At 31.8% G+C, this 24044-nt stretch overlaps 1 protein-coding gene and 1 pseudogene across 2 annotated transcripts; one reads left to right on the top strand and one right to left on the bottom strand.

Annotated features, from left to right (window-relative positions):
• Positions 1 to 191: 191 nt before the first annotated feature.
• Positions 192 to 22594, bottom strand: LOC120182539 (CCR4-NOT transcription complex subunit 9-like). 2 transcript variants are annotated; one of them, XM_039187489.1, is made up of 11 exons: positions 22339 to 22594; positions 21566 to 21637; positions 20434 to 20523; positions 20161 to 20203; positions 19452 to 19558; positions 18524 to 18619; positions 17437 to 17627; positions 17228 to 17297; positions 16528 to 16657; positions 11336 to 11345; positions 192 to 208 (listed from the first exon to the last, which is right to left on the bottom strand). In XM_039187489.1, exons 1-9 carry the CDS (start codon positions 22519 to 22521, stop codon positions 16547 to 16549), a joined length of 963 nt encoding a protein of 320 aa, XP_039043420.1. In that variant the 5' UTR covers positions 22522 to 22594; the 3' UTR covers positions 192 to 208; positions 11336 to 11345; positions 16528 to 16546. The 2 variants fall into 2 exon arrangements, with proteins under 2 accessions (XP_039043420.1, XP_039043419.1); XM_039187488.1 differs by lacking the exons at positions 192 to 208; positions 11336 to 11345 and having other exon boundaries at positions 16444 to 16657.
• Positions 13222 to 15935, top strand: LOC120182535 (annotated as a pseudogene).
• Positions 22595 to 24044: the final 1450 nt, after the last annotated feature.

Below are 24044 nucleotides of genomic sequence, written 5' to 3'. Positions count from 1 at the left end.
GGATTACATTTATCGAATTAAATTAAAATCAAGACCAAAAATTATAGAATGTGTAAGTACTGAGAACCAAATTAAATTCAGTGACCAAAATAAGAGTGAGAAGATAGTTGAGTAATGAACGATGTAATTTACCCGTAAAAGGTATCATGTTATAACATTTCAGTTAAGTTTCTAATGGCGAGATACTAAAACGAAACAGAAAGTAAATGTTATGTATTATTTTAAAATAAATTAAAGTTTAGGTACAAAAACGAAATAAAACTGATAATCTAGAAACTAAACATGTAATTTACCCTTATAAATGTTAAGATTCCAAATTCCAATACGATTATTTTTATTACTTGTATCATAATTAAATTTTGTAATGTATGTGACAAATAATATTCCATGCAACAAGACTAAAGTTTCTTGTAAAGGAAACGTAATGTATTTTAATTAAAGATGAAAGCTTATTCTCATACGATCTTTCCACTCGTATGCAAACATTTCTTTAGAGGAAAAGTTATGTTACAAACCTTTTACGGAACTTGGTTACTGACTTGGTAACCTCTTCCGGAGTTGTTGAAGTCGACTTCGGCGAGTGAAGAATCGATGTCGAGGATTCGATCTCCGAGTAAGCGAAAAGACCTTCAGTTATAATCGTTTATTAAGTTAAATAAATGACGAACATAATCTAAAGTATGTTCGATTCATTTATGTTCACGAACAAATTCGTTTATCGACTCATTTATAAATTCTTTTACTCGATTCTCCTCTTCCTTTTATTTTCTATATTTTAAATATTGGTGAAGGTAGAGACAAAAAATTGAACACATGGTGGACTTTCAAACTCAAACTGTGAACCATAAAGAACTTAAGGATTAGTAGCATAATTTCACCATTTTCTTTGGTTTGCAAATAAAAGGATAAAAATAAACAAATGAACATGTTAGCGGACGCTAATCAAATATAAAACCTCTAAAAATAAATAAACATACCCGAGCACAATATAAAAACGTAAACGAACACGAATCGAATATGAAACACCTTAAAAATAAACAAACAAACAAACAAACATAAACAGAACCTTATTTGTTCAAACTTAATTCATTTACACCCCTATTTATATCCTGATTTAGGGTTTATTTTGATGAAAGCTTCAGGAGACATCGTATCCAGATCATAGCAAACAAAATGCATTGATTCAAATAAATACAACCAAAGGCGTATTTAGGGGTGTACCTACCTAGGCCATGACTCATCTTATGTTCCAAAAAATTATAATATAATTTAAATAAGAATATGTATAAATTAGGTTAAAAATTATATTGGCTTAATTGATATATATTTTTAGGTTAGGATAAATATTTTAGTTTAGGATAAATATATTTCACATTAAAATATGAATATTTTCGGTTATTTATTTATTTTATTAATTGTGTTTATCTTAACAAAGTTTTAGATCTATTACTGCTTATTATGAAGATATACCCCAAAATAAACTGGTCAAAAGCTTTATAACGCAATCTATAATTTTCGAGTCCTTGGACGAACAAAATCTCCAACAATCAATCAACATATCACCATTAGTCCCATTAATATGTTTTAATTAAATGAATTGTCATTTAGATTATTAATTTGAGAGTCATTGAACAAATCTATTTTACGAATTACAACTCAATCGCTTGAAGGAAATTTGTTTTTAAGCGATAAGAACGGGTCCATATACCACTATCCAAGATCCAAGACTGACTTATCAAATCAAAACATAAGTAATTTCCATTTCAACTTTCTAAGCTAAATTATCAGCTGTCTCCCACCAAACCCTAGTTTACAGCAAAATATGTCTTCCACTTTGTCGTTCCTTCCTCTATTCATAATAATAAGATAGTAATAATAAGATTAAAGTATTTAGATAGTAATAACAAGGGTAAACTATACAACTAGTCATCAGATTATAGGACGTTGTTTTGTTGAGTTTCATGACTATTAAAAGTTACAAAATGATCACTCGACTATTCATATGTTCCAAACTCGTCCATTTCTTTTAAAAATTTGGTGGTTGTCTGAGTTTGACGTTAACCTGTTGATAGAGATATGATAAAATCAGATTCAAGAACCATTTGAGATTTATTTTATGGATTGAATCTCCGTTTACACTATATCACCGAGCCAATATTGCTTGAAATATTATGTCGTTAAGCTAGTGATTGAACGCAACGGTAGTGTCAATAGACATCATTAAAATATGATTTTATCATATCTGAATCAGTAGATTAACGTCTAATTCAGATTGTCGTCAATTTTTAATGGAAAGGGGTCAATTTTTAATAAATAGTAAGGGGACTCAACAAAACATCGTCCTATAAATGATAGATCGGCATGTTCACAAGTCAAGTTATCCTTCTAAATCGGTTCAATTACTAAATTTAAAATAAAAAATAAATATTTAAATTTGTTTATATTAATATATAAATAATATCTCAATAAATTATATGCATTTTTTCGGAAGAAGTTCTAAATTCATATCTTTAAAGTATTTAGGATCATTTACACTAGATATCTTTAAATTTATGTGTGGGTCAAATTTTAAATTGATCTAAAATTTTAAATATTTTAATTAAGTCCCTAAATATCAATATCTTTCTAATTAGATTATTTCATTAAAGGTTTCGTTAGACGTCAGTTGTTTAATTGTGTCAACACTTGATTGTGAGATATGGTTGTGTTTTTTTAATTATTTTTCTTTTAAACTTTATTGTTTCTCGTTTTGTTATTAATGTTTTATTCCTTTTCTTTTCTATAAGCAAATAAATAATAATTTACGTTACAATTAAAGTGATCTTAAATTTATAATTATTTTATTGAATTATAATATGAAATATTTATTAATATAAAATGTAAAAGGAGGAAACTAAAATATAAAAAACAGTTTTTTTTATAAAACTGATACAATCAAATAAAAATATAATTACTTATAAATCTTTAATTAATTCTAAAAAATTAACAAATCATGTAAAAATGATCATTCAAATGGATTAAAGAATGAATGACTAAAGAAAATCGGAATAATTTTTTTAAAAAATAGAATGATGATCTAAAAATATATTAAAAACCTTTTTATATGTTATTAATAACGCCGAGGGTTTATGTGGATGGTATTATCTTTCCCAAAAAGGAAGAAATGTTGGAGTGTTGTTTCATGCTAAATATGTCGAAATAAGAATAATTAAAATTTATAATTTTAATCACAGGAAGCTAAGTCAAAGGCAGTCCTATATTTTTGTCGTTTGCCCTAAAAATTTTCGCAAAGGAAGACCAGCAAATAGTTTGTCACGTGAACACTACTCCTTTGAAATGACAAATAATAGTGCCTTAAACTCTGCTCGAATCATGCTAATGCATCTTATTGTTGGATAAAGTAGGAGCTAAGCCTTTTACTAATGAGAAATACCAAAGCCGTCCATTGTTGGCTTCTTCTTTTTATATATAAAATAATATATATATATAAATTGAGGATCATCCCTTTATGTTGTTTAGGGATTGGCCTCGTGCATCTTTATAATAAAAAATTGATAAAAATAATCTATTTTGGTCAACCCTATTTTATAGAGACAAATCCTAAAAAATAGAAATAGAGATTAAATTGTAAAGGTAAGAAAAATACAGGGACTTGAAAAATATTTTAACTCGAGAGACCAAAACCTAACCGTCTGTCCTTTCAACTGTGGATCATCACAATGTTTTTCCAGGGAGACAAAAACCTAATCGCCTCTCTTTTCAACTGTGGATCATCATCATCATATGTAGCAACATTCAATCGTCAGATTCGTTTGCCGGTCAGTCCAACAACAGCTCCATATATACCTCCTTGCAAAACGTGGCCTCAATTAATTGGCGTTTTTACCTAAAAATAACTCTGACAGGAATTATTTGCCTATCACGTACCGTTCAAAAAAAATTATCGATCTAACATTTTTTCTAACAAGGCACAATTAATGATCCGTGCCTTTCTGGGATCAAACAGTGTCAAAAGAAAACAGCTCATTGAAACCTTCTCGAACAAGTCAATACTTGTAAGTAAGAAAATGAATCCACCCACATCTATTTCGATTTTTTTTTTTAATTTATTCTTTATACAATGATTTGTTTACATCGATTAATTCGGTTAAATTAATAAAATATTATAGTTGAATTTCCTTTAAGAAATATCCATATCAAATTAGTAAAATGAAGTTAACTTTATAATGATTAGTAATTGAAATCGATCTTAATAAAATTATTCGTAGTTACTAGTAACTTTATTTTAAATTTTTTATACTTTTAGGATCAAACTAAAAAAATATTAAAAGTATAATAATTATAATAAAATTATCAAGAAGACATTCAAAATATTTTTTGAAAATTAAATTCATTTAAAATTGATTTATTAAAAATACTTATTTTAGTTCCTCCACTTTTTATATTTTAATTTTAAAAATAAAAAAATATATGAAACGAAATCATCCTCATTTGCTCATTACTTTGTTGGTCTTTATATCTCATTTTACTAAATAATTTCTCATTATCTTCGATTCCACAATATTTTTCATCATTAATATCCCCTAGGCCTGAAAACGAACCGAACGCACACGAACGGAGATATGTTCATGTTCGTTCATTTAAAAAATAAACGAACATAAACGAACACGAACATGAACATAAACGAACAATTTTTTTTGTTCATGTTCGTTTATTAAGGAATATAACTTGTTCATGTTCGTTCATTTAAAAAATAAACAAACATAAACGAACACGAACATAAGTGAACACGAACATAAATGAACACGAACATAAACGTTGGAGACCCTACCTTCCATTATTCTTTCATGAAAAATAGTCGACAATTCAAATCAATCAAATCTACAGTGATAAATAGCATCAGAGTTGATTAGCAGTGATGAAATGTTTGAAGATATCAAATATTTCGATCGATCTTTTAAAGATATTAAATGATTCACACGACTTTAATTTTACACTATAATATTTATCATAGTGGTCAATGATTACATATGAACAATCATTTTCCACTACGTTATTCTAATAAATTTGCCGGCAAAAAGTTTTGTGACATCAACTATCAACTATTAAGCCAAATAAAACAGAGAAAGATATGAAAACAGACCTGTAAAAGTTCAGATTGCACTATAATATAACTTGTTTTGAAGCTTTCAGCGATCGTCTCCACTCTCTAGTGAACACTAGGGTTTGGAAAAAAAGGGGGAAAATGAATATAGGTGTGAGGTGTCTCACATGTTAACATATTGGATTTAATCTCCAAATAAAATTGGGTTAGTTATGGAGTTGGTCATCAGAATATCTGATTAATTAATATTTTTAAGATACTTACAAATTGGTCACCAAAATTGATTTAAGAAGATTGGGTTAAACATAAATGAATGAACATAAACGAGCATAGTCGAACGAACATAAAAAAACATAATCGAACGAACATAAACGAACATAATCGAACGTTCACGAACGTAAATGAACGAACGAGACATATGTTCATGTTCGTTCATTTAATTAAACGAACACAAAATCTTGTTCATATTCGTTCATTTAATAAATAAACGCACATAAACGAACTTCTCACCGCACGGTTCATGAATGGTTCGCTAAACGTTCAGTTCATTTACAAGCCTAATATCTCCTAATTATTCAATTAATTCACTAATTATACATTTAATCAGCGTATCAGAAAGATATTAAAATATAGATTTATAAGAATTTTATACTCGATATATATATATATATATATTATCTCAACGTATCTAAGAATAACTTTGAAGTTCAATTAAATTTAAAAACGTATTCAACACAAAAAAAATTAGTTAAGTAATGACAAAATCAAGAGACGATACAAAGTTTAGTGGCACTATTTTTCATTATTATTATTATTATTATTATTATTATTGAAGAAAAATGTATTTTATTATCTTATTTACAGGATTTAATGAAAAATTTTATTAAAATAAGGAAAAAATAATTATTTGAAAAAAATGATAAGTGTGAAAGGCACGTGATTTTTTTTATGATGATAGGACTTAGGGGCTGTTTGTTTGCCTCTTAATTGAATCATTCAGCGCTGAATGTTGAACCGTTCAGCATTCAGTGCGTTTGTTTCGCACCTCTGAATGATTCAGTGCTGACTGATTCAGCAAAATAGTGTTGAATGATTCAGCGCAGAAGTACATTCTGAATGATTCAGAGCCAGTAAACAAACAACATGTCACATTCAGAGCTAATTCATCCAGAGCCTCTGAATGATTTAGCATTTGAATCATTCAGTGCTTAATCATTATGAAGTAAACAAACAACCCCTTAATTTTTCAGAAGACAAAAAATGAAAATGATTAGCTAATTAAATTTTATCCTTTTTTTTTCAACAAACATCTAATTCCTTAATATTCTGTGGCGTTTTTATCAAAAAAATTACCCTGACAGAAACTAATTATTTGTTAAACACCATTTCATAAAATTTTACGGATCTAGCACCCATCCCAGAAAGGCGTTGATCATCACTCGAGATGGTGCCACATCAGCGATTATTCGCAGCTTGGCAAAAAATGTGTTAGATCGGTAAAAATTTTCTGAAATGATGCTTAATAGATAATTAATTTCTGTCATAGTGATTTTTTTTTGTGTGTGTTAAAAACGTCCAATTAATTAGCAGCCAGTGCCCTTTCAAGTGGCAGGATGGCCTTTTCTAAGGGATGGGCTATGCTTCTACTTTGAAGTTTATAATATCTCTAGGGTAAACATATACACATATATTATAAATAAAATTTGATTTGATTAGAAGAGATTGATTTTTTTTTTGAACAAAAGACAACTTACGCTAGACTAAAAAATTATTTAATGCTTTCCTTTTGAAGGAGAGTTAGAATTTCTGTCGATGACGATGCCTAAACTTGACACCTTCCATCTCTTATCCGTGCTAATTTAGTCCTCCCATCTGCTATCCAATTCCCTTCTCGAAAGACATGTTCAATATTTACCTCCTATTTCTTTGTAGTGTTGGAGTTAGGGATGGCAACTCAACCCGAATCCGACGGGTTCCGACCCGACCCGACCCGAAAAATATATATAATTTTATCCTATATATTTAGGGATAATTACAATAATGTCCCTCTATATATAATTTTTTCAATTAAGTCACTGTTTTCATTGAATAAAAATTTTTTATTATTATTTCGGGTCGGGTCGGGTCGGGTTTCTAAGTCATATATTCGGGTCGAGTCGGGTCGGGTGAAAACCTTAATTTCGTCGGGTCAGGTTGGGTCATGGGTGAAAAACCCTTTCTTCTCGGGTCGGGTCGGGTGGCCCAAAAACCCGACCCGACCCGACCCATTGCCATCCCTAGTTGGAGTAGGGTGAATTCCACGTTCTTGATGACCTGGCATGAAATCAAGCCGTCAATTGATCACTCTTATATCAGATATCATTATCCTCTTTTCAAAAGATATTTTTAATTATAAATTTTGTTTTTAACTTTTTACTATGTTTGTCCCACTCATTGAAACACTCAACGTAAAATCATGTAATCGAGTGATCACTTTGATATTATTTGTCGTAATATTATTATCCTCTTTTTAAAAGATTTTTGTGATAAAATTATAATCTTTTAATTTTTTATAAATAATTTTGAAAAAAAATATTTTTACTGATGTCAATTTCTAGTATGAAGATTTTTCTTAATTATAAATGTAATACATGAATATCCTTGAATTTATATGTACAAAATGAAATGTATACATGTATAGTATTTTTTTTGCAAAGGAGCGTTCAAAAGATTCCATGCAATTCTCTTTTAAAGAAATATTCAAAAGGCTGAATGTATTCACAAAAAGAGAGAGAGAAATTGCATGGAAACTCCCAATAGTAACAAGAAAAAATGGCTGTCCCTTTTTTCCCATATGTATGGGATAAGGGGGAGGTAAGATAGTAGACTGCCCCCAACACCAGGTTGAGAGCAGCTTCCGTAGGAGACCTCCAAATTATGAAATGCCCTCCGTGGGACTTGATCCCACGACCTCAAGGTTTAGAACCTTGTGCTCTACCAACTGAGCTGGATGGTCATTTCCCAATAGTAACAAGAAACAAATATATAAATAAAAACAATAGAAACCACGAACCAAAATCCAAATAAACTTAGAAATTACACATGAAACACATCCAAAACAATAAACCCAGAAAGGTTTTGGGTAAAATTACTATAGAAGTCCCCCATACTAGGGACTTCTCTACACTTGTCCTCCCCCCCGTTAAAAAAGAGTTAGAAAAGAGTTTTAAATGGTAGAATCACATAGGTGCATACTATCTAGTTCAACTAATGGATGCCTTTTAAGCCTTGTTTTCCCGGTACGAAGTAGCTCTGTTGCCATTTACGTTGTATTCAAGTTCTTTGTGTTTCTATGTAACTTCCCTCGTGTTCTCCTAAATGCATCATTTTGATGTCAAACTCTAATCGTTGGTGGGAATGCTTTTAGGCTATATGGACCGAAACTAGAAAAGACCTCATATACGTTAGTCGATGCCTCCTCTTTTAGGCTATCTTTGCTGCCTGATGTATGCTCCCATGTTTTCTACTATGTTTCCCGGATTTTAGAGTGAATATCGGATACGAGTATGTTCCATTTTTTAAAGTTTAAGCTCCTGAAACCATATTCTCATACTTATCTGAATAATTTTAAGTAACAAGCGTGGGAGATGAGTACTTAATAGTGGCAGCTGTGTAGTGTACATTTAAGTACTTAATATTTGAGTATGTGATATACATAGTATTTTACAAGTGATATACATATATGATATATTATGCTGAGTTGAGAGATTCGACTCGAATTTGAAAATCATTCTACTAATTATTGAAAATTTTCAATTGTTCGAGTTTTATTTTATAATTCAAAATTTATTTAAAAAATTTGAGTCGGGTTTATGAAATTGCGTATCAACTTAAGTCAAATTAAACTAAAAGTTTTATTTTTTTCGAATAGAATTTTATAAGTTTTCTTTATGGATTTGGGTGAGTTTAGGATGATTTTTTTTTTAAAAATATTTTAAATATGTAAAATGTAAAATATGTAAAATATTATGTGTATTGAGACATGATGCAAAAAGGGTACTTGCAGGAAGCTGGGCCTTAGCCCAAAAGGTTCATCAGCTCTCTTAGTAGATTGATTAGCGGACGCTTGGGATTTTAGTCCTAAGACATACGTTCCTCTTCCCCTTGGGCTTTGATCGCTCTTTGTACCCAAAAGAGTAAAATGAATCGAATTTAAACAAATATGATTGTGTTGTGTTCGTTTATTTATTTTTAAAGATATTATTTATGTTCGGTTCGTTTTGCTTTTGCCAAAATGTTCATTTAGTATTCACCAACAATGTTAGTTTACATGATTTGAGTCATTGGCAACCAACATTTTTTTTACTTTTTTATTTGTAAGTTAAAGAAAATGGTAAAATTATGACACTAGTCCTTAAGCTTCACAATTTGAACTCCAAGGTATATCATGTATTCAATTTATTCCAAAATTTAAAATGTAAAAAAAAAATCGGGTAAATGAGATTATAAAAGACTCGATAAACAAACCAATAAACAAAATTTTAAACAAACTTGTTCGTGAACATAAATGAACCGAAGATCTTTATTCGTGTTCATTCATTTATTAAATGAACATAAATTTACTCGTTTATTTAATTTAATAATTGAGCATTATATGAACAGTTCATGAATAATTCATCGAACATTTTACTTGTTTACACTTCTAAGTTTTTCGTGAGTTAAGAAAGGTGTCTACTTTTTTTATTTTTAATAATTTCACACTAAGAAAGAATATGTCAACTGAGAGCTTTTATCAATTTGTTGTATAGGTTGTTGACAAAGGTGCCTACTTTTTAAAGATAATTGATATATTTTAAAAAAAATCATGTATTATAGGATGTTATTTTGTTGAGTCATCGACTATTAAAAGTTACAAAATGGTCATCCAACAATAAGGTGTTACTTTGTTGAGTTCCTGACTATTAAAAGTTACAAAATGATCATCCGATTATAGGACTTGCTTTGTTGAGTTCCTCGACTATTAAAAGTTTCAAAATGATCAATCGACTATTCATATGTTCTAACCTTGTCCTTTTCCGTTAAAAAATTGACGACATTTTGAGTTGTATGTTAACCTGCTGACTGATATATGGTAAAATTTGATCCCAAAATCTCAAACGACTATCATATCTCAGGCAACATGTCAACATCCAGCTCAGGCAATTGTCAATTTCCTCCCGAAAAAGAATGAGTTTGAAACATATGAATAGTCAGTAGACTATTTTGTAACTTTTAATAGTTGAGAGGCTTAATAAAGAAAATAGCTATGAAGCGGAACCACTCAGCTCTTTCGAGGAAGGTGTACGGGACATTGCAGTTTTAGAGGAAATGCTGGAATCCGGATCCTTGGTTAACGTGAAGAGATATTTAGGATCGCAGACGAGCATGGATGTCTATTTACAGGCAAGTTTCATTGGTGAGCATTCAGTTGCAATAATCTGCAAACTATTTTACAACCGTCATTTCATGCAACATTCATGGAAAAAAGTGAACAACTCGTACAGGAAACTTGAAACAGTAAAGTCTCTGTGCACAACCTGCAAACACTTGGTATTGAATAAAAGCTATTTACAGATGTTTTCTCCATTGTGAGCTCTCTTTGTGCACAACCGAAACTATGTACGAATTCGAAGTTTTCGAAGAGCGCGATCGCACCCCCAACACCCTTGGCTCTATTATCCCTTTCAGTATTGCATTGAAGAGGTCCTGAATGGGGAATTAATATCGTGCAGAGAGAGCAATGGGCATGGTGAACAGATGGCGATGACCACTCTCAACTCCACATGTGCATCGACATCTCTGAGTTGATACCTACAACCAATTAAACTCGCACTACACAGAATTTGACCATAATCACCATGTCATTATTTCTTTGATTTTTTTTAAAGGTGGCCATTCTGATGAAATTTTTGGAAATATAACTTGTTTGATTTCCTACATCGTTTCATTTTCCAAGACTTAAAATACAAGGCTTTTCATTAATGAATGATTTGATACCACAAGGAGTTGTTAGGTAATTAACTCATACTCTCATTAATTTACCACAAAACATTCTTTAATTTCCAGTTAACTTGTCAGTAGAAATCATCTAATCCAATCCAATTAAATTCTAAAAGCAACTGACTATTCAGTAACAATGTTTAGATAAATATAAAGAAGGGTAAATTACCTATTTGGTCACCTACTACTTAGTATTTATTTTGATCACTAAATTATTACTTTTTAAAAATATACCTAACATTACTTTTTAGTTATATTTTGATCATCCGTAATTAAAATACTAACGATAATACTAATGTGACTTCACAAGGTAATATCACGACAACATTGAATAATAATAATAAAAGTTATTGACCAAATCAGAAACTAAGTAATAGGTGGGTGACCAAATAAGTAATTTACCCTATAGAGAAACAGGGCAACAACGCCGAGTCAGACTCAGAGGTCCACAAACAAACAAAAAGAACTCTCCTTTATCTTGCAAGTAGAGCTGGGTATATGGGTTAAGGCCCGCGGGCTACCCGTTTAACCCGTGGCTCGTACGGGTTTCAGACCTCAAAAATTAAAGCTCGTTTAAATTACGGGTTTTTTAGCCCAGACCGTTAAACCCGCGGGTTTAATGGATATAACCGCGGGTAGCCCGCGAAACCCGCAATAGCCCGTTTAATTTAAAATTTATAAAATTTTAGAGAAAATAAACTTAAATAATTTTAAAGAAAAAGAAAATAAATTACTTATAAATATGATGTTACTTATAACCATTGTAGTTTTTAAACTTATTAGGGCGTTTGTCATAATTCTACAGCTACTTTATTTTTTTTCATTTACAATGTATCAAATTATTCTTCATTTAAAAAAATAAAAATTAAAAGATTTATATAATATTTTAGTCTTATAAAATTTACATCATTATCACTTTGGTATTTAAAGATTTTTTTATTTAATTTTGACATTTTTTTTCATGAAATATGTTATCCATTTCATTCTTTAATTATAAAAAGTCACGATATTCTAATAATATATCACATGACACATAATATTTGAATTAAAAATAAGAAATAAAAGTAAAAAAAAATTGAAAACATACTTTTCAACTTTTAAAGGCTTTTACAAAATAAATATATTTTAACAAATTAATGACTTATATTTTATCAATTTTAATATAACTGTATCTTTCAAATTTACTCTTATACTATAAGTTTTATTTTATATTTTTATATTATATTTAGTTTTTCTCTAAAGTATACATAAAATATAATTATTATGACTACTTGACAACTTTCTTGTTAGATTTGTATAATGTTTGACTTTGTTGAAATTTTATGTTTGAATTTATGCTTGCAGACACTTCTGTGTCTTCATATTATAACATTGAATAATCGTGTTTTATAAAAGTATAATGTGGTCATTGTTTTATTTATTTTTCAATTTGGTGATATAAGTGAATATTATTTTTTTAATTTGAGTTTAAGTAATTATATCGTTATATATATATATATTAATGATTAAAAAAATTAAAAAATTATTTTATAATCATTTCTGGCTATTTAAAATAAAATTTAAATATTATTTATTATTTTGACGGTGCTACCTTCATTTTCAAATTACTAGATCATTTTTAAAGGTATAACAAGTTAGAACATTATTTTTATTGCATTTAAAACATTTAAAATTATTGTTATTTAACAGGTCACAGGTAAGCCCGTTTAGCCCGCGAATTAAATGGACGGATCGCGAGCCTTAAAATTTAAAATCGTTTATAAATACGAACTTTTTAAACCGCTCTTTTTAAATTCGTACCGTCAAAACCCGCAATACGGGCTCTACTCGCAAGTGCCCAAACCGACCACAGTCTCCCCATTTCCCACCTCTGAACTTTGCTCTTTTCATTAATCTTTAACCCAAAAATTTCAACAAAATAAAAAGAAACGTAAAACGCTGCTATTATTACATATGTACACGTTCTTGCTCTGTAATCCCATCCTCATTCTCTTATAGCTTCACCCAAATTTTTTCATCAGAATATTCAGATTAAAATTATATGAACATAAAAAGATTTTCCATTTCTGCACCTTGAAGATAACAAAGTTGGTTCTTTTCTTACATTACATTCCTACACAAAGGTACTTTTTCTCTGCAAATGAATGCTTTGATTTGAAAAGTTTTACCTTTGCTTTGAGTTAAGCTTTTTTCTTCTTGCGTTTCGCTTACTGGGGTTTCTTTGCTTTAAATCTATTCCTGTTTTTCCTTGTATAAAATGCATTTTTATGTCTTACTGTACATGCTGATGAATGTTCTCTTTTAATGCTGTTTGGTTGCTGGGAAAATGTTTAAACAGCCTCCAAGTTTTGCATCTTTTATATTTTTTAACCGCATTAAATGCTTAGTAATGTTTATTGAAAATAATTAATGACAGCTCACATGAACTATTTTACTATTATTTCACTATGATTCTTGTTTATTTTACTTTTTCTTCCTTCGATTTTTGCCGTTTCGGAATTCTAATTTTCTGATAGCTGTTGCTGCTTTTCTAATGTTGAGCGTTGTTTAGAAGCAAAGAAGATGCAGAAGCCTCCACAATCAGTAGATTTTGCCTTAAAGCAAACCTCGCCCAACATCGGGGCCGTAATTGCGATCCCTACGTTGAGGTTAAACTTGGGAACTACAAGGGAGTAACTAAGCATTTCGAGAAGAAGAGCAATCCAGAATGGAATCAAATATTTGCATTCTCGAAAGAGAGAATACAAGCATCTGTTTTGGAAGTGTTTGTGAAAGACAAGGATGTTGTTGCAGATGATCTGATCGGCAGGGTTATGTTATATGTCTACGGAATTCCGAGAAGGGTTCATCCACAGAGTCCGTTGGCACCACAGTGGTATCGATTGGAAGATAGAAAAGGTAATAAATCCAAGGGAGAGCTCATGCTGGCTGTTTGGATGGAAACTCAAGCTGATGAAGCGTTTCCCGATGCGTGGCATTCCGATGCTACATCGGTTAGTCCCAACGGTGTTGCAAACATTCGATCGAAAGTTTACCTTTCACCCAAGCTTTGGTATGTGAGGATGAATATCATTGAAGCTCAAGACTTGGTACTCGGTGATAAAGGCAGGTACCCTGAAGTATTTGTCAAAGCTGTTCTCAGAAATCAGGCTTTGAGAACTAGAATATCTCCGAGTAAGACTGTCAATCCGATGTGAAATGAGGACTTGATGTTTGTAGTTGCTGAACCTTTCGAGGAGCCTTTGGTTCTAACCGTGGAAGATAGGGTCGGATTGAATAAGATGAAACTCTGGGGAAGTGTGTGAGTCCTCTGCAGATTATTCAAAGATGGTTAGACCATAGACCAGTGAACAGCCGATGGTGCAATCTCGAGAAACATGTGATGGTGGACGGAGAGAAAAAAGAAAATTTGCTAGTCGGATTCACTTAAGGATGTGTTTAGAAGGAGGGTATCACATTTTGGATGGATCTACGCACTACAGTAGTGATCTTAGACCGACTGCGAAACAGCTATGGAAACCGAATATAGGAATTCTGGAACTTGGTATTCTAAGTGCCCAGGGGCTGATGGCGATGAAAACAAAAGACGGCCGAGGAACAACAGATGCTTATTGTGTGGCTAAGTATGGGCAGAAATGGGTCCGAACTAGGACAATTTCCGCCAGCTACATGCCAAGATGGAATGAGCAATACATGGGTGGTCTTCGATCCTTGTACTGTCATCACTATAGGGGTTTTCGATAATGGGGGATCTGGAGAGACGAAGGATGCGAGATTCGGGAAGGTAAGAATTCAGCTATCGACACTTGAAGCCGGTAGGGTTTATACTCACTTGTATCCTCTACTGGTGCTACATTCCTCGGGGGTTAAAAAGACTGGTCTCAGTTGGCTGTGAGGTTCAGATGCTTATCGTTGATTAACATGCTACATACATATTAGCACCCATTGTTGCCTAAGATGCACTACATCCATCCATTGTCTGTGATTCAGCTTGATTGCTTGATGCACCAGGCTATACAAATTGTCTCGGTAAGGCTGAGTCGGGCCGAGCCACCACTGAGGAAGGAAGTTGTGGAGTACATGCTTGATGTAGATTCGCATATGTGGAGCATGAGGAGAAGGAAAGCAAACTTTTTCCGGATTATGGGAGTTCTAAGTGGGATAATTGCGGTTGGAAAATGGTTTGACTAAATCTGCAATTGGAGAAACCTTATTACAACCATCTTGATTCATATCCTTTTCATTATATTAGTTCTTTACCCTGAGCTAATACTTACCACAGTTTTTCTCTACCTTTTCCTAATCGGGATCTGGAACTACCGTTGGCGGCCAATGCACCCTCCTCACATGGACACACGGCTCTCTCATGCTGATGTTGCCCATCCCGATGAACGAGATGAAGAGTTCGATACCTTCCCCACTTCCCGGCCTGCGGATATCGTCAGGATGAGATATGACCGTCTCAAAAGTATAGCAGGGAGAGTTCAGACAGTGATCGGTGATCTGGCAACTCAAGGGGAAAGATTCCAGCCTCTGCTAAGCTGCAGGGATCCAAGAGTGACCACCCTATTCGTGACATTCTGTTTGACTGCCTTATCATTCTTTATGTTACACCGTTCCAATTCGTGGCTCTTCTCACAGGCCTTTATGTCCTAAGGCATCCCAGGTTCCGCCACAAACTTCCATCGGTACCTCTCAACTTCTTTAGGAGGTTGCCAGCGAGATCGGACAATATGCTATGGGCATGCCTACATATTTCCTCCCATGTCTAATGATGCAAAATATCAAACCAGCGCTCTTTAGTTTATATTTTTAATGTGCAGTTTTCATCTGCCTTTGTTTAGTAAATTTCAAAATTCAACTGTAAACCCTGTTTTATGTTATTTCTTGCATATCTGTTGCACTATGCTTTCAATTTCTAGATTTCATCCTTACCATAATTCCATCTTCTCTTTCCCAATTCATCTCATTGATATTACTTGTCTAAGTATTATTGCATTATCAAAGACTTGAAAGGAACTACAACAGATCTCTACCCAGACCCGTAAACCGTAAACCGGACAACAGAGGAGAAGAGGTCTCTTCAAGGTCCAAAGATAACCCAAACATATTATGAAAAACCAAATCATTAATTCATACGTGAGAAGAGGTGATGCCAATCAGATTCTTTGTTATTCTCATTCAGAAGCAGTAGCAGCCCCATTATTATTTTTGGGTATACATTTAACTTGATTAAAACATTCAAAATGGTCAAGTTCGACTAGCTTTGCTACTGTACCCTAGACCAAGATTTTCTCTTCTACTGTTGGTTTTGATTTCTGTTTTAAGGGCAAATGACTAATTACATCTAATCAAATTAACATACACCAAAAACAAAAGAAAATAAACTAGTTAGATTACTTTAAAAGGAGATTGTACGGATTTTCAGCTAACCAGCATGTGATCAAATCCAGCACCGGCCTGAAGCGTTGGCATACGATTCACCCCGACATTGTGAAGCAACTGTTGAAGCCACTTCCTCGTGGTGTGATCTTCCTATAAGCATCATTAAAGATGATTATATTATTTAAGAAAAAAATGCACTTCACTGTCAAAATTGAATAGATTTAAATAACCTCCTGAAAAAAAAAAACCAGTGAAATCTTGAAGTGCATCAAAGCATAAAATAACAAAGACTCCAAACTCTAAGCGGATTTGCGAAGGACTTGTATGTAGAAAAGATAATTGATTTGCACAACCGGTAGTATTTTTCTAATATCAAACACAAAATTGAAGTCCACTTAATGTCTGAGGATTTAACTTATACAGTTCCCTAAACTCACTTCTATATACATGAGTAAAAACCCCTTAACATAATTGTAAAACTAAAATTATTCTAAACACTTGAACAATTTATGATTAATAGTTTTACAAATCCAACAGTAATGAATAATGTCAAATTTATGTACATCATACATGTCTTGTTTTGAGTAAATTAAAAATATCTAATTATTTGTCCGATGTAAAAAACTTTTAATTGTCATGAAAAATAAAACGCAATTTAAATAACATAACTTTCATTATAACCAATATATATATATATATGAATTAACCACAGATACTTACACGAAGACAGGCACTAAAAGTGGCATCACGCAACATATCTGGAAGGCAACTTCTCAATGCATCACAAGCCCTATATTACAAAGGCAGGCCCAAAAAAATGTCAATTTTAAGCATAAACCTAAAAGGAGTATTGAAAAGGAAAAAAAGAGAGATGGTGAGGTTAGAGATTAAATTTCACAAGTGACACCAGATCAACTTGACTAACAAACCTTGGGTTATCTGACAACCGAAGATAACATCGAATTATGTGTTTTAAAAGCCGTGAAGAGGGTTGCTCAGCAATTGCTGCAACCATATTTGCCAGAACTCGACCAACTGCAAAAAACCTCTCTGCAGTAGTGCAAATATAGTCCAAGCCAACATCATCTAACAGAATCTTCTGAACTATAAAAGTAGCAACCTGCCATAGAGTAATCATTCATCATGCTTCAAGGAAAAAAGGATCTTACATATAATCCCGTGAAACCCTCGCTATCCCAGTTTCTTGATCTGAAGATGGTAAATTTGGTATAGCAAAATTTATGTTCCTAGCCAACTTAAAAGAGGAATTGGAGAAAAAGAAAAAGAAGATTAAGAAAAAGCCAACCTGACCCAAGTGGCCTCCCAAATACCAAGCCCAACCTGTATAAAAAAAACTCAACACCCTAAACCTATACTCAAATCTGATTCCCATTTATGGTAACAGTGGTAAGACACAAATCTAGCCTGTGCAACCCAAACTCCAGTGACTTGAAACGATTCCATCCAAACCACAAATTCACCTGCCCATCAACTCTCTCTGATATCAAGTTATCAACTAATTGTGGTCTAGGCGTATAGCCAAAACATTAGGGACAATCATAGGCCTCCTGGGCAAGCTATTTCAACCCCAAATTGACTGGAAATGTACAATAAATGACAACACACACTTCGAAATGCCAAGCCATAAAAATAAAAGAAAAGTTGAAACACTGCAACTACATACGCTGGTGTGCATAGGCAGGCCTTTTCCTAGACCAAGTTCAAGAAAAACTGAAATAGAACTTAGGTCAAGTGCTAGTGGAGCCTAAATTCTCATACACCAAACCCTCCATTTTAGCATAAAACCTAGGTCAAGTCCAAATATGGACAGCACTAGCATGCCTGGGCAGGCTGCCTGTCCATGGGCAACTTCAGGCATGCAATATCATCTATCAAACAGTTCCAAAAAATTTCACAACATAAATAGAAAACATATCAAGATGGAATGTATAGGGAAACCGAAAAAGTTAATTACAGCACAATTGGAAAAGAGAAATTAAATTTAATGAACTCAACTGTTTTTGATAGTTCACTACCCATCTCCATTGTTCGGAGGCATAGAGGGATTATCTCTGTTGAAAGAAGGAAGCTAATAACTTCTGTATCATCAACCTGTGAAAGAAAGTAAGCTCATATTATCAGTATCTTTAGAAGCATGATGCAGACAACATTTACAAATAATAACAGAGATAATTGCTGGATTGGATCAATATAACTCTCTTTCCTACACATTAAGTGACCCAACAAGCAAATATTAGTACATGTAATAATTAAACAAAACCAAATACACAGCTTCTATTGCATGCTCTCAATTTTGTGGGACTATAAAAAGAAACGTAACAGAAAAAGTTATTTTTCCTTTCTGATACGTTATTCTATATTTCTATGTTTGCAAGTGGGACGCCATTACTATCTATCTAGAAAAATAAGGGAGCACATTCCTCTGCACTCAAGAGATGTACAGCAGTGCATGATACTGGAGCAGCTCCCTAGTTCCTGAGCTCTTGTTACTCACTGAATTAGCTCCTAATAAACAAGAAATGGAGAATTCTTAATGATAGCCGAGAGTTCAAGTGACACATATTTGGTAGCTAAACTACAGGAAGGTTTCTACGATACAACAATTAGGGCAAGTCTCATTGACAATAAGTCCGCAAAGGCCACCATCAAGTTTATAATCACCTGTTACAGATTATACAAAATACCTCTATTCTATTTATTGCAGTGGGTAAACATCTTTGTTATTCTGTATGTTATGGTAATAGATAACATACATAGCCACTTCAATTCCCCCATGATTTTCTTTGACTTTAGAATTCTTTCGTACTATTACTGAATCATGCATTTCCTTAAGCCTATCATGCTCCATTAACATGTATAACAGCACTACAAAGATCAAAATGAACGCAACTCAATCAACTTAAATCCAAGAATGAATAATTACCTTCACCAAGGCACCAATGACACCTAAGCTAGTAAGCCTCAAGTACTCAAAAGGCCTTGATTTACTTGTTGTATTGAGGAAAGGATACAGATATAAGGGTATATGAGCTGCAGATGAAAACAATCAGTGAGAGCCTCGAAGGCATCGATTAAACGCATAAAATTTTATATTGCTTCTGAAAAGACGATCTTTCGTTAATGTAATACAAGCAGCAGCTAACAACACGAATGTATAAGCATTTCAAATTTGGCAGTTATCATTTAATGGAGCGAAGACGGAAAATGAGAGGGGGTGAAAATAACATTAAGAAAAGCAATGCACAGTGAAACCAAAACTACCCCTTTGATGAAGGGCATTGACTTTAGTTTTATCATTTGTGTTTTACACTATTTTACTTGAGTTTATGTTTCATATCTTTTATTAAATATTTAATGGGAAATGTGATTAGCATGTAACTTTTAGTAAAAGTTCTAGTACAAATACTCTACTAGAGAGTTAATAGGATTATTCATTATCAAAAAGTTAATAGAGTTTTAAATAAAACAAGGTCTCTGGAAAAATCAGAACCTTAGTTATCTATCCCTCTTCAATTATGTCTTCCATTTCTTTCATTTTCTTAGCTGCTCAGGTTCTCAATGCATCCTTTTCATGCATTGAGCAACAAAGTAAACATATCAAGACCAAACAAACTTGTCAGATACGAACATACCATTTAGGAATAACATCCTTGTGTCCGAGTGAGAAGCTACACACTGTAAACAAAGATGAAACATATGATGCATTAGCAGTGCCTCTGAATTGACAAATACAATAACAAACAAAAATAGCAGGAAACTTTATCTTCTATTCCCCTTTAACAAAAATATGAGAAAATGTGCAAACAAACTAAAAGCAAAACATAACATTAGAGCAATAAGCTACTATTAGTGATGTAAATATTCAAAATAACAGAAGAACTAAAAGAAGGCCAGAAACATGTCACCTGAAGTAGAGCAAGGGCATTGCAAACTCGATTTGATTGAGCTGGAGTTAGATTTGGTGGTGAGAGAACAGGGTAAATAGAAACTATCTCCTGTAAGTAAAAATGATTTAGCATCAACAAACTGAGACAGTGTGACCCAAAAATGGACTAATTTTTCATTTTCTAATAGCAACTCAATGAATAAAAGAATATATAACTAGCATCTATCAAATCTAAAAGCGTTCATTAGACTCAAAACAACAATAATTCACTTGTTCTGAACCCAATAAAATCCATGATTTAAAATGTTCCACGTAAAATAACAATGTCCATGTGTATGATAAGAATGCACATAAAACAAAAAATTCAATTACATCAGATGTACACTTAATTTGAAGTAAACTGAGTTGCAATTTTATTCTCAGTAAGCCATTTCTCATTAGCCAAAAAGTACTAAGGTTAGCCTTTCTATATCCCCTCTTAATACAACCACCTCTTCGAACTTATTAACTAGGTCCTAAAGTAGGGAATACTAAAAATAATGTTACATGTGAATGGGGTTGCACCAGAAATTTTTTTTGATATGCTACAAACAAAAAGAAATGAAGAAAACGGAATCCATAGCTTTATGTTTATAAAGACAATAATGAACAATGTAAATCTCATTAAAAAAGTCCAAGTCAAATATGGAAACACTCAAGCAGTACACGGATACATCAGCAGTAATCATGCAGATGCACAATACCCACAGATCAGATAAATGAAGCATGTTACAAAGATGCACAAGAATTTTACCCAACTAACACCATAACCATACCATCTTTCATGTTCTAGTTTTGAAGAAATAAATCCATTTATATTTCACTTAAACTTGAAATAATATGCATATCCTCATTTTCATTGACATTCATGTCCAAACTTACAGTTCTAACTCATACCATCTTGATGAAAGACATGGGCCATAACTAAGGCATAGATAATCAACAGCAGTAGTAGTACTCAATTGAAGAAAGATCATCACATAAATATATCAAGTTATCTATCAAGCTCAATTGAAAAGGGAGAATAAGAAATTACAAAACATGCAGAGAAAAGGAAGGAAGGGAGATGAAAGAGGGGAGTAATTTTGAACTAGCAACTCTAAATAGCATACCTGTAAAAGTGCAGCAATAGTACCAAACGAATTCCACAACAATGGAGCCAAATCTTGAAATAATTCTCTTTTCTAAAAAAAGAAACAATAAATGTTCGTTAGGCATACCTGTAATAGTGTAGCTATAGTACCAAATGAATTCAACACAAAAAAGAGCCAAATATTTAAATAGTTCCTTGTTTTAAAAACACAGAGGTAGACACTAGATACCGGTTTATGGGAGTAACAGAGACATGCTGAACATCTAAATCGCATGACTGCATACGAGAATGAACATAAGAGGAAATTAAGTTGTAGGAATTACATGATATACGATACGCACAAAAAAATCAGGAATATTTAACTTACTTATAAACCTCTATAAGATAACAGTAACACTGAATCCAAATGAATTATTTTTAAAGACGACAACTCTACACGATGAATTCATTAATCAGCCGCTCAAATGTCCACATATATCACTTTCTTCGATGAATTGTTACATGCTGACAAATTTCCTACTCTCACAGTAGGGCAAGTATTTTAATTCGATATTTGGAATCATATATGTTTCTTCATTTCAGATTGGACACAGTGATTTTCGTACTCCTATTCCCATTTCAATTTTTCATGTCTTTTAAAAGCAAAACATATATAGAAAAGAAAAGATATAAGAAATCAATTCAAATTTCCCCAAAATTTTCTACTTTATTTAAGCCAAAACCCTACTTCTTGAACAAAGAAAAGAGAAGATGAAAAGAATCAACCACTTATTCAAATACTACTTAAATTACCTTCGATAGTTCGAGAAGAGCGTTTTCTCGGAGATCAGGGCTGCTGAGGTCGAGAACCAACTGCTCCGCTGATATAATCTCCCGATCCTTCGTCGCCGCAGCTCCGGCGGCAGTTGGATTCGAGGCACTGGCCCCTCCAAAAGGCGCGTTCATCGATTGAGGCAAATTCATCATTTGCTTCATTGAAAATAATTTACTTCACTTCCACTTGTAATTTTCCTTTCTATAGAATTCTATTTCTCTGTTTCGGAATGAGAGAGGCGCGTGAGCGTCTGTGATCGTAACATCCACCAGAGTTTATCTGGTAGGGTAACAGCAAGGGAAATTTTCTAAAATGAGCTTTCCATGCGGTTAAACTTAGAAGGATATATATCCAAAAATATATAGGGTAAATTTCATTTTTAAGTCACTCAACTACTTCATCTTTATTTTGGCCAATAAAATTCAGTTGTCGCCACCTTAAAATAATTTAAAATTTTAGTCTTCAATATTTATATTATTATCAATTTAGCCATGATTTCATTTAAATTGTACCCAAAGGGTGAAGTGGCACCTTTTTTAAGCTGTGTTGTGATGAACTTAAGGTACGGGAACAATTTTAACCCTTAATATTTATAATTTTTGTTATTTTAACTCTCATTTTTAGAGTTCAATTTAATTTTTAATCTTTTATCAAATTACATTTTTATAACCATGCGAAAATTCCTAAAATAAAATAAAAATTATTATTTTAATTTATCAAATTTCTTTTTTATTTACAATTTAAAAATGATTATAACGTATGATCATGATTGTTAAATTGTAGTTTGACATGTCTAATAAATTCATAGATTGATGGTAGATTTTGGCTTTGACATAAATAATATCGGTCATTTTAAAATGTCGTGACGTCCTTATGTCCATAAATAATCTATTAGAATTTTAACTGCAGGAATAGCCCATTATTCGTAACGATAACTAATATTTTATAAAAATACTTTTATTTATAATATTTTATTTATTATAAATATATTTTTAATGATTTTTATTGCAAATGTATAATATTTTGATATTATGTTCTTACTAGACATTATACACTTTAATCTCAACGTTATTAATATAATGGAATCAAAATAAATATCATACCATTAATCTTATTTCCATTGTCCTATGACATGGTACTTAATCTCACTATTATACTAATTAATTTTATTATTATTATTATTATTTATTAAATAAAAGATATTGTATTTTTAAAATAAATATTATTTTCTCTTTCCCATTAAATGAGTCTCTTATTATTTTTTTTGATAAATTTTTAAAATTTGACTCATTATTATTTAAAATTTATTATTGAAAAAAAATAAAAAAAAATATTTTAAAAACCCCTAATCATGTAGTTTTTAAATATCTATTTTATAAAATTTAATTATTTAAAATATTAAAAGTAATAAAGGTCAAATTTTAAAAATTTAATTTTTTTAAAAATCAATAAGAATCAAATTTAATAAAACAGATAAAATAAAATTTAAATCTACACAAAATAAAATAATATATACAATTTTTTATCACTCAATCAATTTATAAATTTCATTATCTTTATTATTTTTAATCAGTCCTATTGCTTTCAAATTGGATTAATAATATTTTACCATCGTACATATTTGATTTACATAAGTAACAATAAAAAAGTCAAAATAAAAAAAATATTTAAAAAGGCAATAAAA

Source organism: Hibiscus syriacus, unplaced genomic scaffold (assembly GCF_006381635.1).
Source record: "Hibiscus syriacus cultivar Baekdansim isolate YM2019G1 unplaced genomic scaffold, ASM638163v2 tig00112686_pilon, whole genome shotgun sequence".
NCBI lineage: Eukaryota > Viridiplantae > Streptophyta > Magnoliopsida > Malvales > Malvaceae > Hibiscus > Hibiscus syriacus.
Note: the sequence above shows the minus strand (reverse complement) of the source record. Positions and strands in the feature narration are given on the sequence as shown.

Coding starts and splice junctions, on each gene's coding strand:
- LOC120182539 (XM_039187489.1), bottom strand. CDS start 22,521: ATGAAGCAAATGATGAATTTGCCTCAATCGATGAACGCGCCTTTTGGA. Junction 21,638..22,338: donor CTCTTCTCGAACTATCGAAG/GTAATTTAAGTA, acceptor TTCTTTTTTTAG/AAAAGAGAATTATTTCAAGA. Junction 20,524..21,565: donor CTATTGCTGCACTTTTACAG/GTATGCTATTTA, acceptor TTTTACTTACAG/GAGATAGTTTCTATTTACCC.